This window comes from Onychostoma macrolepis, chromosome 16, assembly GCF_012432095.1.
Source record: "Onychostoma macrolepis isolate SWU-2019 chromosome 16, ASM1243209v1, whole genome shotgun sequence".
In the NCBI taxonomy this organism is placed as follows: Eukaryota; Metazoa; Chordata; class Actinopteri; order Cypriniformes; family Cyprinidae; genus Onychostoma; species Onychostoma macrolepis.
The window spans coordinates 18,333,552-18,351,276 of NC_081170.1; the positions used below are offsets into that span (position 1 = coordinate 18,333,552).

The 17,725-nt window shown below is 33.4% G+C and overlaps 1 protein-coding gene across 3 annotated transcripts in view; it reads left to right on the forward strand.

Moving 5' to 3' along the window:
* Window positions 1-17,725, forward strand: part of shc1 (SHC (Src homology 2 domain containing) transforming protein 1) — a 40,790-nt gene that overhangs the window by 18,759 nt on the left and 4,306 nt on the right. For all 3 annotated transcript variants that reach the window (XM_058748201.1, XM_058748202.1, XM_058748200.1), the window contains 9 exons: window positions 2,256-2,326; window positions 4,043-4,106; window positions 6,510-6,629; window positions 8,572-8,625; window positions 10,541-10,592; window positions 10,874-11,000; window positions 13,435-13,594; window positions 17,145-17,202; window positions 17,547-17,660. In XM_058748201.1, coding sequence (XP_058604184.1) covers window positions 2,256-2,326; window positions 4,043-4,106; window positions 6,510-6,629; window positions 8,572-8,625; window positions 10,541-10,592; window positions 10,874-11,000; window positions 13,435-13,594; window positions 17,145-17,202; window positions 17,547-17,660 — 820 coding nt within the window. The remainder of the gene's footprint in view (window positions 1-2,255; window positions 2,327-4,042; window positions 4,107-6,509; window positions 6,630-8,571; window positions 8,626-10,540; window positions 10,593-10,873; window positions 11,001-13,434; window positions 13,595-17,144; window positions 17,203-17,546; window positions 17,661-17,725) is intronic.

Here is a 17,725-nt window from a genome sequence, read left to right on the forward strand (position 1 = left end):
GCACGGTTTTGGGACATAATAAAACGCTTAATGTTTTAAAACCGTGACATTGGAGGACTAAATTCGATAATAATAAATCCTGATAAAAATGATTAGGCTAACATTAATAAACATATTAATAATATTACTATTAATAAAGCAGAATATGAACGCAACGCCCTACACGTTAAGCCTTTTCCTCCCCATAGAAAACGCTTAAGGTAGGCTATAATGAAAGGTTCATGCAGCTCATATGTTCACAATGGAGCGGTTCATTAAGTTTTTATTTTGAACTTGGACTCAAGTATAAAGAAATACAGTAAGACAGTGGTTTGTTCAAGGCACGGTTTTTGGGACATTCTAAAACGCTTTAAAGTGGCTTAATGTAACTAAAACAGTGACATTAGGACCAAATTCGATAATAATAAATACTAATAAAATTGTTAGGCTTATATTAATAACCTTATTAATAATATTACTATTAATAAAGGAGAATAGCCCAGAATATGAATGCAACGGATTTGGTATTTTTAAATCACCATTTTCATTATAGTCTACCTTAAGCGTTTTATGGGGAGAAAAAGCTTAGGCTACGTGCAGGGCGTTGCGTTCATATTCTGGGCTATTCTGCCTAGTAATATTATTAATAAGCTTATTAATATTAGCCTAATAATTTTATCAGCTTTTATTATTATCGAATTTGGTCCTCCAAGTCACTGTTTTAAAACATTAAGCCACATTAAAGTTTTATTATGTCCCAAAACCGTGCCTTGAACTAAGAACTGACTTAATTTATTTGAGTCCAAGTTTAAAATAAAACTCTATGAACCGCTCCATTGTGAACATACGAGCTGTAACCACTGCAAGCTGTAAAGTAAACAAGAAGAATTTGTCTGAACTCAAATGGTTTTGCGAGGGAACGCAAATTTGCGAGAGAATGCAAATATCTTTGCGAGAGAAAACAAAACATTTGAAAAATATTTTTTCCTCCCACCCTGAATTTTTTCCACTCTCCCCAAATTTTTCCCACCACAATGTCCTTTAAAGGGCTCCGTATTATTCTGAGTGTACACAAATAAACGAGTCTTTACAGATTCGAAAAGATGTATTAGGCTACTTTTATCTGTATGACCAAAAATTACGGAGATTTTAAGAGCAAGTGAGCGCACCGGCGCCTGTCCTGCAGCGAGCGCGCTATTCAGCTCCACTCTCCGCACAAACACTTCAATAGCGCACATTTCTCTAGGTTAACATCATATTGAGCGGCCATGTAAAGTTGCTACTACATACATCTTTCAGATGAAAAGCCATATTTGAGGTCGATGAATGATTGTGTGTATTACCACATAGACCAGCCGTTAACAATCTGTCCGTCACGAACTGCGTCATTCACTTAACCAGCCACACCAAAGCAAACAGGAGGAGAGCGAGCCGGACAACTAGAATTGAGTTCAGAATTAAAATATACAGTTTATAGTTTATTTATATAAAATATATATTTGTGTATAAAGTTGGGTACACTGGAAAAAAAAGTTTTAAGGTAAGTGGTCGCAAACAATTTATTTTAGCTACATTTAATAAAAAAAAATATGTTGAAAGTTAGTAAACTAAATTTGTTTATTTAAATGTAGCTAAAATAAATTGATTGCAACCACTTACCTAAAATAAATTTTGTAAATTCAATGAATCATTTTTTTCAGTGTATCATTACTATTCCCGGTCCCGCCCACTCCCGATGACATTTTTTTTCTGTCCCGTCCCAATCACGTGATTCATAGCGATTTTGTTTCCCATCCCGCGGGATTCCCCGAAGTGTGAACACCCATATACTATTTCTGTTGGGAGCAGAGTTTGGGGCGCACATTCATTTGAAAACAAAAAACATTGCTTGTTAGTTTCTGCACATTGTTGCAGCCCTAATGTTGATTTAAATGTTGGTTAACAGCTTGGAGTTCTGTTGCTTTTCAGTTCTCTGTTAGTACATTTTAGTTCAAGTCCATTTTATCTACTTAATGGATTGTTTTCTTTAATGTGTGGCGCTTTCTGTGGGCAGGAACCACATTGAGAACTGCTCTATTTGATTAGTGCTTCGCAATTTGAGCATCAGTTATCATAAAACACGTACACACACGCGCTTAACCACATGCACGACAGCTGCCTGGCCAACTCAGTCATTTTTACACAAGGCAACCATATTCTGTGCTCTCAATTGTGATTGGAGGGCTAGCACAGGAAGTGCTGTAACTGAAGGTTTGTCGTCTTTGTCTTTGCTGCAGTATATGGGCTGCGTGGAGGTGCTGCAGTCAATGAGAGCACTGGACTTCAACACCAGAACTCAGGTTACCAGGTAACACACACACACACACATTCACTCTCGCTTGCACTTCCTCTCATATGCACTCAAATATCCAGTGTATGTATATCCACAGCGTCCCACAGGAGTGATTTAATCGTACATTCTCTCCACATCCTAATGCACATGTGCACGAACATACACACTCTCACACGGGTCCGGTTAAAAGCCCCTCCTCTGATGAAAAATTCATGTTGCCCTCTCATAGAGTGTGACAGAAAGAGAACGCAAGAGAGAAATACTAAAATAATGAACATACACATCCATCTTCTCATTCTCACAGCCATTCGGTTTCTTTCTTTCCATTCTACTTTTTTGAATAATATGCATGTAGATGTGCACACGTATAAAGTGTTATGAAAGTGTTGGTATCTGTAGGACTATAAAACTGCAGAATACTTCCTGTATTAAACCACATTATTTGCAAAATGGAACACATTCTACACTGAAATGCTGTGCTTTTGTATGTAAGAGAGAGAACAGGGAAGAAGGGAGGCGTTATAATGGCATCAGCCCTGCTGTGTAACCATAAAGTCTTATAATAGAATCCTCTGGAACCCTTGTGGTTTCCTCCCTTTTCTTCCCTGTTCGTGTGTGTGTTTGTTAATGGATGCTACACACATTTGCTTCTCAATATTGACAGTAGCAGCTGCTCGATAAACTGTTTTCATGCATAATCCTCAATTTCGCTGGAGGGTGAAATGCGTTCAAGAAAAAACATTAGGAGGGTGTCCATGAGTTATTATAGTTTGGAAAACTTGACTAGTTTTTATTTAGTTTTTTTCTATATTTTTACATAAAAAAGAAATAGTTTTTAGTTTTATGTTTGTTTATTTTTGTGAAGGTATGGATGCCCTTATAATACATATTTGTGATTGACCCCAAACTAATTATTTTCATGTTGTGGTCAAAAAAAAAAAAAAAATAGTATATGAAAATTAAAACACTAAAAAGCATTCATTTTATATGCTGCCATTTAGTCATCACAAGGCTGCAATTTTATTAAATAAATAAGTCCAGCATGTTTCAGGGTGAAGCTTTTTAGATTTATTCCCCAAATTGTGCAGCCCTACAACATTATAATATGCAGGTGGAAAATGTATATTAATTTTGATATTTATTAGTGTTGAGTGTTTAAAGATGACAGCCTTGTTCAGACAACAAAGAACAAACCTGTTCTGCCTATGACAACATATTAAAAAAGCATTAACCACACAGAGATTGTGAGTCAAACAACTGCTTCTGGTTTAATTGGGGAGTTTTGCATGATGGATACATTTATAGTCTAAAGTCAGGCTTCAGATTTAGAATAAATCAGACCGTTCAGTCAATCAGATTTAGAATTAATCACACTATTGATTGAAATAATTCTCTGTAATTTTGTAGCATTTTTTGTTTATATTTTAGTGAATATTTATAATTGCAGTCTATTTTTTTACTCATTTATTTATTATTTATTTTTTAATAGTTTTTGTCTTTATAATAGTTTTTGTTAACAGTAGTAGTCCTGGCCTGCTTGCATGTGTGAGATGGCAAGAAGTGTAATGACTGGAGCATGTGTTTAATGTAATAGTCCCTCAGCCATATGCAATTTGGGAACGCATGAAAAGGAGTGTGATGGAAACTCTCATCTAACAATCTGATTATGTTCTCCTCACAATCTCTACCCAGCATGTGTGTACGTTTATAACCTTTTGTTTTGTATTTCAGGGAGGCAATATCAGTGGTGTGTGAGGCAGTACCAGGTGCCAAAGGAGCTCAGCGAAGGAGAAAGGTATTCAACGCTTTATCTTATCTTACTTTCTCAGACACAGACTTTCAGCCGTGCAATATATTTGCACTTTTGTTAGTTACAGGTACAGCTCCCAAACCTCACAGTGTTCTAGTAAAGCGTGAACAGTTTCCAGTAAAAATACTGCTGTGTTATATTTAACACGCATTCACACACGTTTGCTCAAAGTGTTGTCTCAGCTGGTCAGACTGTGGTATTTGGTTTATGGCTGGTTTCAGAGGTTGTGGAGTGCAATACCTCTTTCGATTTGCTTATAGGGTTTGTGTGTGAGTGAGGAGCCAAAGGCTACCCTGGTTATGATCAACACAGGCCTGTTTCACAAAGCATGCATGAATAGTGTGATAAGCGGAGCATCAGTGGAACTGCAGCTGCCGGCTTGAGTTGACAGCATTGCTACAGTGGCTCTATACAGAAAATAAAATGATTTCTGGCTTATCATATTGAGTTTGTCCTTTTTAATAATGGATTTTTAATTCAGAATTATTATTGGTAGTAGTATGCCACTTTAAGTCTATTCTATATAGTTTTATTTACACACAACTAAAACTAAACCACAAAGTGTAAGCCATCTGAATTCAGGCAGATTTACTGAGTAGTAAGTGTTTGTGTTGAAACTAGTTTATTCTGGTATTTCATGTTTCTTCATAAAAGCCTATGTTGCGAAATTGTATGTTTAATCATTTTTAGTTGAGTTTATAGTTAACATCAAAAATGGGCTCAGCACAGATACCTCATTTACAGTGATGCAACTCTTCAAAAGTGTGGAATAATTCAAGTTTCTTTTTTTTCTTTTTTCTTTTTTTTTTTTAAAGTAGTCTCTTAAAGGGATAGTTCACCCAAAAATGAAAATGTTATGTTTATCTGCTTCCCCAAGGGCATCCAAGATGTAGGTGACTTTGTTTCTTAAGTAGAACACAAACAAAGATTTTTAACTCAAACCGTTGTCAGTCATATAATGGCAGTCAATGGGACTCACGGCTTTGAGAGAAAAAAAAAAACATACACAGACAAAACCAAATTAAACCCTGCGTGAATTAAAGTCTGCCTGAAGTGCACCTCTCCAAAAATGTCATAGCGTGTCAATTCTACACGGACTGCAATCAGTGTTCTTGGTCTGCTAGTACCCCTCCCTCCATTTGTATTTGAGTTTTGTGTGTGTTCTTTGCGCTGTAATACAGTATATTTTAATGTTAAATTAACCTTCTTATTTAAAATAAAACAAAGCAAAGAACAAGTGTCTTATCATTTATTATAAAACATAGCATTATACATCACTTTGTTGTCCATGACAAACAATGTTGTTGTGCTGTGGTTCAAGTCCTTATGGAGATTGAAAGAATGCCATCTTCTCCTGTTCCGTTGTCGTCTCTTTTTTTTTTTTATAGTTTTAAATAAATTACCGTATCTGTTCTTTGATATTTATTTGCCGCCGTCATATGGCTGATGCTTCTCCGACAGGCTCTTGCTTCTTTGGGTTTTGCTGTGGGACTGCGGGTTACACAAGCAACATGCCCGTGGACACTGCAGACTAGCGGAACAACGACGCAGAATTATAAATGAAAACCGACGCACAGCCTGCCGTGTAGAGGCTACGGCATATGTCCGACACAGAAGTATAAATCGGGCTTAATGCTCAACAAAGCTGCATTTATTTGATCAGAAATACAGTAAAAACACTAATAGTGTGAAATATTATTAGAATTTTTACAACCATTTACTATTTGAATATATTATAGCCTAATTTATTCCTGTAATGGCAAAGTTGATTTTTCAGTGGCCATTACTCCTGTCTTCAGCGTCACATGATCCTTCAGAAATCATTCTAATTTTCTGCTCAAGAAACATTAGAAACGTTGCACTATGGGGGTCCTGAGTTCGAATCCTGGCTCGAGGACCTTTCCCGATCCTGCTCCCGTCTCTCTCTCTGCCACTTCGCTTCCTGTCAGATCTAAACTGTCCTATCATAGTAAAAAGGCAAAAACGCCAAAAATAAATAAATAAATAAACGGCGTAATATTTTTGGGGAAACCTGTCAACCTTTTGTAAAATTATAAATGTCTATTATTTACAGCTTTAATCAATTTAACAAACCCTTTCTGAATAAAAGTATTAATCTCTTTGAAACAAATCTGACCCTAAACTTTTGGATGGTAGTGTAAAATTCTGATTGACTAAACCTGGCGTGTTGATAATAGGCACTGAATGTGAGATAAAACTAGCTTCAGACAGACCAGACTATTTAAAATGTTCTCTATTTCCCATGAAATCTCTTTTTATAAAATATTTAGGTTTCATCTGTTTATCATAAAATATTTAGCTTTTTACTTTTTTTGATCTGGTGTCTGATGTAATTAATGGAGTCTCTCTGTTTCTATCTCTTTGCAGCCCTCCTCTCGTTGTCTCTCCTCCATCTTAGGGAAGAGTAATCTCCAGTTTGCTGGAATGACAATCAGCCTCACCGTGTCAACCAGCAGTCTGAACCTACTGGCGGTCGACTGCAAACAGGTTAGACGTCACGCATGCACACAAACATGAATACAGTGCCTCCTTTTGCTGTGTGAAATTCACTGTTACCCGCAGCTAATGATGAAAGCGGCCTGCGTTATGCAGACGCTCTTCACAGCAGGATGGGTTGGACTGAATTATGCTATCTCTTCCTCTGAATAAAACATTTCTCAGTATGTCTTAAAAGTGAAGTTTGCCATTTTTACAATGTTTAAAATACTTTCTCGTATCCTAGTTGTGCTATGTGTAGAGACAGCTAAAAGCAAGCTATTTAAAGTAGGTTCATTTCCGTCAAAAGTGTACACTAGTACAAACACTAGTTTGGCTCTGATCACACATTGTTAGCGTTAAATAAGCTGATAAGATCTTCTACACACTTGTCTTTCAAACACTGCACTAAAATACATGTTTTAAATTTGCTGGCTCTGTGTGGCCAAAAATGTGGATAAATTATATTTTACACTTATTTCATACTAAGCATATTTCAAATCTATTAACACATTTACTGACATATCGCTCGAGACTTATTGATAAAATTATAATACAACTTTATTTGGAGTACTACTAGTGCACAATGCACATTTCTTAATATTAAGCCTAAAATGTGTTTTAATGTCACTATTGATGAGGATTGTATGATCTTTGAATAATATGGGTCTTTAAATGCAAGATATTCAAAGTGTACCTTAAGTATACTTGCAGTAGTTCCACTTTAGCACAATCAAATATACTTCAGTATATCTTTAGTTGACCTTCAGCACTACTTCCACATAATTAAAGTGAATTAAGTACAAAATTAGTTAAGTATACATACTTTTAGTATAACAAAAGTACAATTGCAATGTATTTTTATTAAGTACATAAATATGTAAATGTATTTGTAGTATACTTGCCATGAAATAAATGTATTTCAAATGCATTTTAATATATTTATTTTTCACTAGGGAAGTAAAACTTAGTGCAATTGTCTGATCACATTGCAAGTGGTCACAGAAGAAAACAATGTTTTGTCTTGCCTGACCATCGTTATTGAGCTAAAGTAAACTAAACTATTCAACTAAAACTATAAAATAATTGTTAATTGAATTAAAATAAAATGTAAATCTAGATGAAAAGCTGAAACATTTCTAATTCTTAAGTTGAAGCATTAAATAAATAAAAAATACGTGTTTAATTAAAAATTTAAACCAAAATAAATAAAAAATAAATTAAATATAAATAGTAATATCTTTAAAAAAAGAACATGGCAAAATTACTAAAAATTAAACTAAAATTAATCAAATCAAAATAAAAGATAATTCATAATATAATGATATAAAAAAATATTACTAACACTGTTGACTATTTTTGATCGGCTCACCCATTACAGGATTTTTATTTATTTATTTATTTGTTTAATTTTAGTTATTCATTTTATTTTATTTTGTGTATTTAAAAGTGTAAGTATATTAGACTACATTGGGTCTTTCAAGGGGCTAATCAGAAATTTGTCGATGTTTAACTAAACAAGTGTGTTATCCAGAGGCCTGATAGATTATGTAAAGTTGGCAGGAGCAGATATCCTCTGGCTTGTTTACAGTTGCACCACAGGACGTTTTTCCTCGCTAATAATTCTTCAGTTATATGCCAGTGTGTTTCGCATTAGCGCAGTGAGGTTTATCAGCAGGCAGCTGACTGGAGCCCAGAATAGGGCCTGGAGTAATTGCCCTGCTGATATGTGTTTATCTTAATGAATCTAAACCATGCAGAATTACTGCACACAACTGCTCTGTTCCTCTGTTAGACCACAGTCTCACCGCGTCATTTCTCCCCTTGTCTCCCTCTCTGTCCATCTCTGCTTTCACTCACTTCCATGTTTGTTCATTCTTCATCTCATGCCTACTGCACTTTTTGTCTTTTTTTTTGTCACATTGTCCTCTTCTCCATCCCTCTCTCCCTACAGATTATCGCCAACCATCACATGCAGTCCATCTCTTTTGCATCAGGAGGAGATCCAGTGAGTCGCGTCCTGTCTCTCAATATCTCTTTCTACTACTTTCTCTTTTTACTAGGGATGTTGATCATCGTTGTTAATTTCGTCGATTAAGCTAATCAGTTGTTAATTTAATCAAGTGCAGCACAAATCCGTTTAGTAATTAGCCAAGTTGATGGCCATGGAAAGCTAGAGTCCACAACAGACACGTGCACTCAGATCACCTTTACAAATTAAATGGCTCAATGTAGTCATTGTTAGAGCATTTCTCTTCAAATAATGATTGCATTCGCTGCAAGGACCTTGAAAGTATATTGAAGTACAAAGTGACATCAGTACATCAGTAGGGATGTGCAAAACTACATATTTTCAAAATCAATTAGTTGGTGAGTTGCCTGAGCAACTAGTTGACTAATGTCTAAAATCATTAAATTATTAATTATAAAAAATTGTAAATAAATATGAATTAAAAATAAATTAAATTGTAAGTTAATTATGATTTATTAATTTAATTATTTATTATTAAATAGAAAAATAATATAATAGATGTATAATTTAACATTTTAGAATAATAATAATGTTTAATTTATATAGCGCCTACATATATAGAATACATTTTAGAGAGTGTGTGTATATATATTAATGTATATGTAAAATTTAAATTCATGACTGAACAATTAAAATTAATAATTTAATTAGAAAATAATAGTGTATATACTAATTATTAAAATATAATTAATACTTAATAATAATAATTATAAATAAACAATTAAAATGAATAATTTTAATTACTGTATAACTAAACAATTAAAATTAATAATTGAAGTAGAAAGTAATTTAAAAGTATTTATTAAATAATTAATACCAAATAATGCTAATTATTTCTTAAATAATATATACATTTAAATGAATATTTTCTAATTAATTTATTCATTAATTGTTATTTATATATATATATATATATATATATATATATATATATATATATGTATGTGTGTGTGTGTGTATATGTATGTGTGTGTGTATATTATATTTTATATATATATATATATATATATATATATATATATATATATATATATATATATATATATATATATATATATATATATATATATAATATTTGAACTAATAATTGAGCGATTAAAATGAATAATTGAAGTAGAAAGTAATTTAAAAGTATTTATTAAATAATTAATACCAAATAATGCTAATTATTTCTTAAATAATATATACATTTAAATGAATATTTTCTAATTAATTTATTCATTAATTGTTATTTATATATATATATATATATATATATATATATGTATGTGTGTGTATATTATATATATATATATGTATGTGTGTGTATATTATATATATATATATATATATATATATATATATATATATATATATATATATATATATATATATATATATAATATTTGAACTAATAATTGAACGATTAAAATGAATAATTGAAGTAGAAAATAATTTAAATTTATATACTAATTATTTGTTTAATATTTATAGATAATATTTAATTATTGATTTAAACTATTTAATTTAATATTAAATATAAATACATTTGCATTTTATATTATTATTAGATGATTAAATATGTACATATCATCAATCAGTTAGTCAGTTATTGGATACATCCCTACATACATTTAATTTCCTCTTGGTTCTATCAGCTTTACTCTCATTCTGTCATTCCTTGATCATTTCTTACTCATCTCTCCTGCTGTCTGTAGTCATCTGTTCTTTATTCCTCCACTGTTTCCTCTTCTGTTTCCTGTCCTTTAGTGAATAAACTGCCTCAACTAAAAGACTTACTTTCTTCTGCTTGTCCCTCTGTTCTTTGTGTCTACTCTCTAATTTCTCTTAATGTCCTCCTGTTCATTCTTCCTTTCTTCTTCTCCATCCTTTTCTTTCTGTTTCTCCCCAGGATACAGCAGAGTATGTTGCCTACGTCGCCAAAGACCCTGTCAATCAGAGAGGTAAAAATATGTCAAGACACTTTCACAATGAGTTCAGTCATATTTGTACATTTAAATTACTGCTTTACATGCTCAATTTATTTGAACTGATGTTAAATACTAAATTACTTAATTATATGTAGCATCATTTATTATGGCTTTGAAGGAGTCCCAAAAGATTTGGAATGACGTGATGTTTAGTTTTTGTGTGAACTGCACCTTTAAGGAATGTCTTGTTAATGCTTATGACTGATGTCTTCTATACAATATCTGATGTTTGATAATCACTTCCTGCATTGTAGCGTGTCATATCCTAGAATGCTCAGAGGGCTTGGCTCAGGAGGTCATCAGCACCATCGGCCAGGCGTTTGAACTCCGCTTTAAACAGTACCTGAAGAATCCCCCCAAACTGGTTACCCCTCATGATCGGTGAGAGCGTTTATGTGCCTGTTCAAACAAGTACTGCAAACATTTACATATATGTCAGTGTGTTTACACGAGTGGTTGTTCATTGTTTAACGATGGTACCTCCCTAGGGTCTTTGGAAACCCGCTTAATATCCTGTATGTCTGTTTACAGCATGCGTTTGCAGTCTGTGCTGAAACACAATGACATTGTGTCTATTTGCACTGCGTACTCTCATCGTACACTGAGAAACATCTTATTACTGAGTATTTTTTGCCTTATTTCCAATTAAAATATCTAAAAATCTGACAGATAATCCAAATATACTTTTATATTCTACAAACAATCTATAAAAACAAGTACTAATGTTGCTTTTCAGTAACAGAGTTATTCTTAAAGCTAAAATTATTAAAAATGTTTTTTTCTACCTGAAATAAGTTTAAGGTAAAACTACAGTTCAAAACTCAAACTGAAGCTAAAATACATTGAAGCCTAATAGAAATATAATGCAACTCATAAAACTGACAAAAGCACATAAGAAAATGACTAAAACTTGAACTAAAGTTTTAATGAAAAGTAAAAATATATAGTCATGGCCAAAAATATCGGCACCCTTAGTAAATATGATCAAAGGCGGCTGTGAAAATTAATCTGCATTGTTAATCGTTTTGATCTTTTATTTTAAAAAATCACAAAAATCTAACCTTTCATTGGATAATAAGAATTTAAAATGGGGGGGAAATATCATTATGAAATAAATGTTTTTCTCTAATACACATTGGCCACAATTAACGGCACCCTTTTATTCAATACTTCTTGAAACCTCCATTTGCCAGTTTAACAGCTCTAAATTTTCTGCTATAATGCTTGATGAGGTTTGAGAACACCTGACAAGAGATCAGAGACCATTCCTTCATCCAGAATCACTCCAGACCCTTTAGATTCCCAGCTCCATGTTGGTGCTGCTTCTCTTCAGTTCACCCACTCATTTTCTATAGGGTTCAGGCCAGAGGACTGGAATGGCCATAGCAGAAGCTTGGTTTTGTGCTCAGTGACCCATTTTTGTGTTGTTTTTGAGGTTTGTGTTTTGATTATTGTCTGGTTGGAAGATCCAAACATGGCCCATTATAAGATTTCTAACAGAGTCAGTCACTTATTGATTTTTTTTATCGGTTGGTATTTGATAGAATCCATGATGCCATGGACAAGATATCCAGGACCTCCAGCAGAAATATAGGCCCACAACATCAAACATACAGCAGTATATTTCATCGTACACATGGGGTACTTTTTATCCCTGTGTTCACCAAATCCATCTTGAGTGTTTGCTGCTAAAAAGCCCATTTTTTTAGTTTCATCTGACCATAGAAGCCAGTCCCATTTGAAGTTCCAGTCATGTCTGATAACTGAATATGCTGGAGTTTGTTTTTGGATGAACTAGGAGAATTTTTCTTGAAACCCTCCTAAACAACATGTGGTGATGTAGGTGCTGTTTGACAATTTTTTTTTTTTAAGGTTTTCTGACCCGAGACTCAACTATTTTCTGCAATTCTCCAGCTGTGGTCCTTGGGGAGTCTTTAGCCACTCAAACTCTCCTTCTCACCGTGCATTAGGACGATATAGACACACGTCCTCTTCCAGGCAGTTTCGTAACATTTTATGTTGATTGGAAATTCTTAATTATTACCCTGATGGTGGAAATGGGAATTAAAGTCTTAAAGCCACTTCACTAATTTGTGAAGCTCAATTATCTTTTGCCGCACATCAGAAATGTATTCTTTGGTTTTTCTCTTTGTGATGGATGATTGAGGGAATTTGGGCTTTGTTTTCCCTCGTGTATATTTCTGTGAAACAGGAAGCCATGGCTGGATAATTTCATGTTCATAATCATCCTGGAGTGCTCAAAATTGTGAATATGAATGCAATATACTTCAGAGATATTTTACTCATAAGAATTTCTAGGGGTGCCAATAATTGTGTCCAACGTGTATTTGAGAAAAACATTTATTTCATAATGACATTTCCCCCCATTTGAAATTATTATTATCCAATAAAAGGTTAGGTTTTTGTGAATTTTTAAAATAAAAGATCAAAAGGATTAACAATGCAGATAAATTTTCACAGCCTCCTTTGATCATATTTACCAAGGGTGCCGATATTTTTGGCCATGACTGTACAAAGAATGCTAAAATAACATTGCTCAAGAAAGTGTATGCTGTTTTAAGGATTTGAGAAATTTTGACTAGAAAACAATTAAAAAAAGCCTAATTAAAAAGTAGTTTTTTGGAGCGTATTTGATTTGTTTACTGTTTCTATTTCCTTTTTATTGCACGTGTGTCTGTTCCTGCTGGTTGTTCCCTGCTGGTTTCAAAACAAAGCAATACATAATTTCCATCATTCAAACAGAATGTAAATATAATAATATTTATATTTACTTGTATTTCCCTCTCTCTCTTAGGATGGCTCCTTTCGATGGGTCGGCCTGGGAGGAAGAGGAAGAGGACCTGCCTCCACCCCCAGATGTTCCGTATTACAATAACTTCCCCGGTAAACAGCCTCCCCCTGGAGGCTTGGTTGACATGAGGACTCGTCCTGGACACAGTACAGGAGCCACGCTGGTGAGATTTGTACGAGCATGTGTTTGTGAACATTGATGCACTGTAAAAAGTGATAAGTTGATTTAACTTGAGGAAACCCGTTGCCTTAAAATGATTAATTAAATAATAATTTAAAAATAAAGTTAAGTGAACTTGACAATTCACTTAACTTATTTTTTAAATTATTATTTACTTAATAACTTTAAGGCAACGGGTTTCCTCAATTTTTTTAAGTTAAGTCAACTTATCACTTTTTACAGTGTGTTGGGGTTTTTAAGACTTATGAATTTGTTCATAACCACAAAGTTTTGTTCAGTGACTGTTTTTATGTGTTGTGTGTGAATCATGAAGTAACTTTGATTTGTTAAAAAGAACTGATTCGTTCGCAGTCTTATACTTATAATATATTATACTTATACTAAAAGAGAATTCAGTAAAGCAATCATAAGCATTTTTATTACAAATGTCAACAAAGCAGATCCTTCATTTTTCCTCCATTGTGAGAACATGAGTAAAAAAAAGCATTGTCAAGCTATACAATAAAAACACTTATATACACATTGGCGGTCAAAAGTTTGGAATAATTCAAATTTTTGTTAATGTTTTAGGTCTATAATGTACACCAAGATTGACTTGTTTGATTAAAATACAGTAGAAACTGTAATCCGTTTTTCTGTCCGATTATATTTTAAAATATAATTTCTCTAAATATTGCAGAATTTTCAGTGTCACATGGTCCTTCAGAAATCATTCTAATATGCTGATTTAGTTCTCACAAACTTTTTTTATTATTATAAATGGTAGAACGTTTTTGCTGTTTAATGTTTATGGAAACCATGATGCACTACCATTCAAAGGTTTCTAGTTAGTACGGTTAAAAAAAAATTAATACTTTTAATCAGCACAGGTGCATTAAATCAGTGATTTAGTAAAGTCATTCTATTTCAAATGAATGCTGTTCATTAAACTTCCTGTTCATTAAAGAAACCTGGGAAAAAAGTATGTTCCACAAAAATAGAAAAAATGATAAAGGATGTTTTCAGCATATATGTATATGTGTATATATATATATATATATATATTAGGGCTGTCAGTCGATTACAATTTTTTAATCTAATTCATTACATGTGTCGATTAATCTAATTAATCGCAAATTACATTTGGCTGTGAAAAAAAACTCCCAAAATTATTTAAATCTATTTTTGTGTTAAATGAGAAAGTATTAAGTAGATATTACAAATAGTAGCTTTAGAAAGAAATATTTTATTTGATTCAACATAAAATTTATTACACGTAAACGTTTAGGCTACAATGTTCTAACGTTAACTAACACAAAAGATAATTTAAGAAACATCTCAGAATTTTTTTTTTTTTTTTCGTTTATACAATGAAAGTCACTGGTAACCAAAACAGCTTTGTTACCAACAGTCTTCAAAATACCTTACTTTCTTTTGTGAAACATAAAAGAAGTCATTCAGGTTTGAGTAAATAATGACAGAACTGACTGACAGAAACAATGATTCGTTAATTAACAGAACTCCACTAGTTAATTTACAGAGCTGGGTGGTAACTGATTACATGTAATCTGGATTACGTAATCAGATTCCAAAAATTAAGTACTTGTGATTAGAGTAAGTTACATTTTAAAATACTCGTAATCAGACTACAGTTACTTCTTTATGGATTATTACATAATTACATATTATTCACACAATAGCAATAAATTATTCATAATTCATTGATTCTCCCTAATTTCTCTTTTTCATTTTTTTAAATTTTCCTTTCTAAAATAGTCTAACGATTATATACATATTATATATGTATATATAGTCCAGTTTTGTGGACATTCACACATAGAATAGAATAGTCATTAGACATGTGGCGACAGCATTTGACCACTGGATTTACAAAAATCATTTCAGGTTTAAGAAGGGTTTCAACATTGCATCAACTACTGATGAACACGTTCATTTTTATTTGAATTATTACTCTGTAGGTTTTTTAACTATGTATTATTAATTATAACTAATTAAATTGCACATATTCACATTATTTCTTAGTTGCATGTAATGCAGGCATTCCAAAACTTTTTTTCATCTAAACCTTATTCACCAAATATATTTGCTTTAAGTACCCCTGAGATTTTAAAATAAATATTTCAATAATTAAGTATCACATCTGCATGTTCACGGTTTATTTTATGTTGATTAATGATCACATGGCATGCAGGTAAATAAAAATATTTTATATCTTTTTTAGTGTTTTATTTAAAACAAAGTCTGTAGAAATACAAAGACCTTTCACTCTTATACTTATGAATGGGAGAAACTGTAACACGCAATATGGAGGAATAGTTCCGCCTTCTAAATGAAAGAGCCATATTCCCCATAGAAACCTGGGGCACGTTCAAGCGCAACTATGATTTCCGGGTTGAACGACATGTTTCCTGGAAACGTTGTGCATCGGAGTTTGAGATATGTTTTCTCATCAGCAGCAACATGTATATAAACCATGCGGTATTAAAGAGACAGCTCGCATAATGGGTCCAAGTAAAGTTGTTTACAAACGTGTCCGCTGCAGCTCGGTATACGCAACAATTTAAGATATTAGAAGACATGTTTGTCGTAAGAGTTTTATAATAACAACATAGTATATCAATATGATGATGTAGTTGTTTATATTTTTAGCTTCATTGCAAGGCAAGTTTATTTATATACCAAATTTCATACACAATGGTAATTAAGTGCTTTACATAAGAATGGACAGCAAGGGCGGTGACTGTAACATCGAGCATATTTTGCAGTATTAAACACTTATTTGTACCGATTTCATCAGGCTCTGAAAATTCTTCAAAAAGAACACACAGAATGGCCTTCTCAGCTGCCATAGTTGCAACTCTTGCGTCATCAGAACAGAGTGTTCAACGCACCACTGTTTCCGTTTAAAAAACATTTTGCAATGTTTTGTTGGGGCTGAACGTAGCCCTGACTAGACCAGTCAATGCACATGTGCGGATAAGCACGTTATGACTCCGCATGCACATTGGCTGGTCTAGCCTGAAAAATAAGCTTTTTAAATGCTATTTGAGCATAAGAAACAACATTCATGGGGCAATTAATTTCAGATTTTTGTTGCTGACATGGAATTTAATTGTGAGTTCAGCGAGCAGTTTTTTGAGATTTCAGGATTCCCCTCATTCATTAAGATTGGTCTTGTATGAGCTGCCCTGAGGCATTGCAAATATGGCCGCAGAGTGAAGAGACTTTCCTCGAAAGGGAGTTTTGTTGTAAATTACAATAAATGGAATACGTTTTCTTACTTTTTGCATTTTTTTACATCATTATGGTACAAGATAATGCAATTTACATCAATGTGATAAACGAGTTAAATCAAAAGTAATCTAAAAGTAATCTGATTATATTACCTAAAATGTGTAATGTAACGGATTACGTTACTGACTACAATTTTTGTCATGTAATCTGGAATCCGTATTACGGATTACAATTTGTAAGTAATCTACCCAGCTCTGTTAATTTATGTGTCAGCGCTCTAATGCAGTGTGTCTCCACAGCCCTATGGACAGCCCAGCCAGAACGACATTCACAAGCAGCCTCTGCCTCCTCTACCAGGTCAGGTTTGCTCAAACACACATGCTTCACATTAATATCCCCTGCCCTGTTCCTTTCATAGTGCCACATAGTATTTGTAAGTCTTATATTGTCGCACTTCCCTTCATTTCATTTTCCTCTCAGCTGAGACTGTCATTCTGCAGAGTGAGTCAGCGGTTTTTCTGTCACTGTTCGTTGCTTTCTGTTGGACGCTGCCCAGACCTATTACAAAGCTCCTTTGAGAGGTGGCTTCTGGATCGCCGGCCTTGCTGACAATACGACTCAGAATGGCACTGCTTAAGCGCACTCACCTGAAGGTTAACTCACTTTAACCTCACAGTCCTCTGATTCTCTCTCTCTTTCAGTGGGTGTTAAGGAGGGAGGCTTGTTTGACGACCCTTCATACGTCAATGTGGATAAACCCCGGCTCCCTGCAGCAGCATCCAATGGAAATGCTCACAGAGATGCATTTGACATGAGTGAGTAACTAATGCTAGGCGACTTGTTTGGAAAAATATCTTTATTTGTGATGTATGTCTTGATA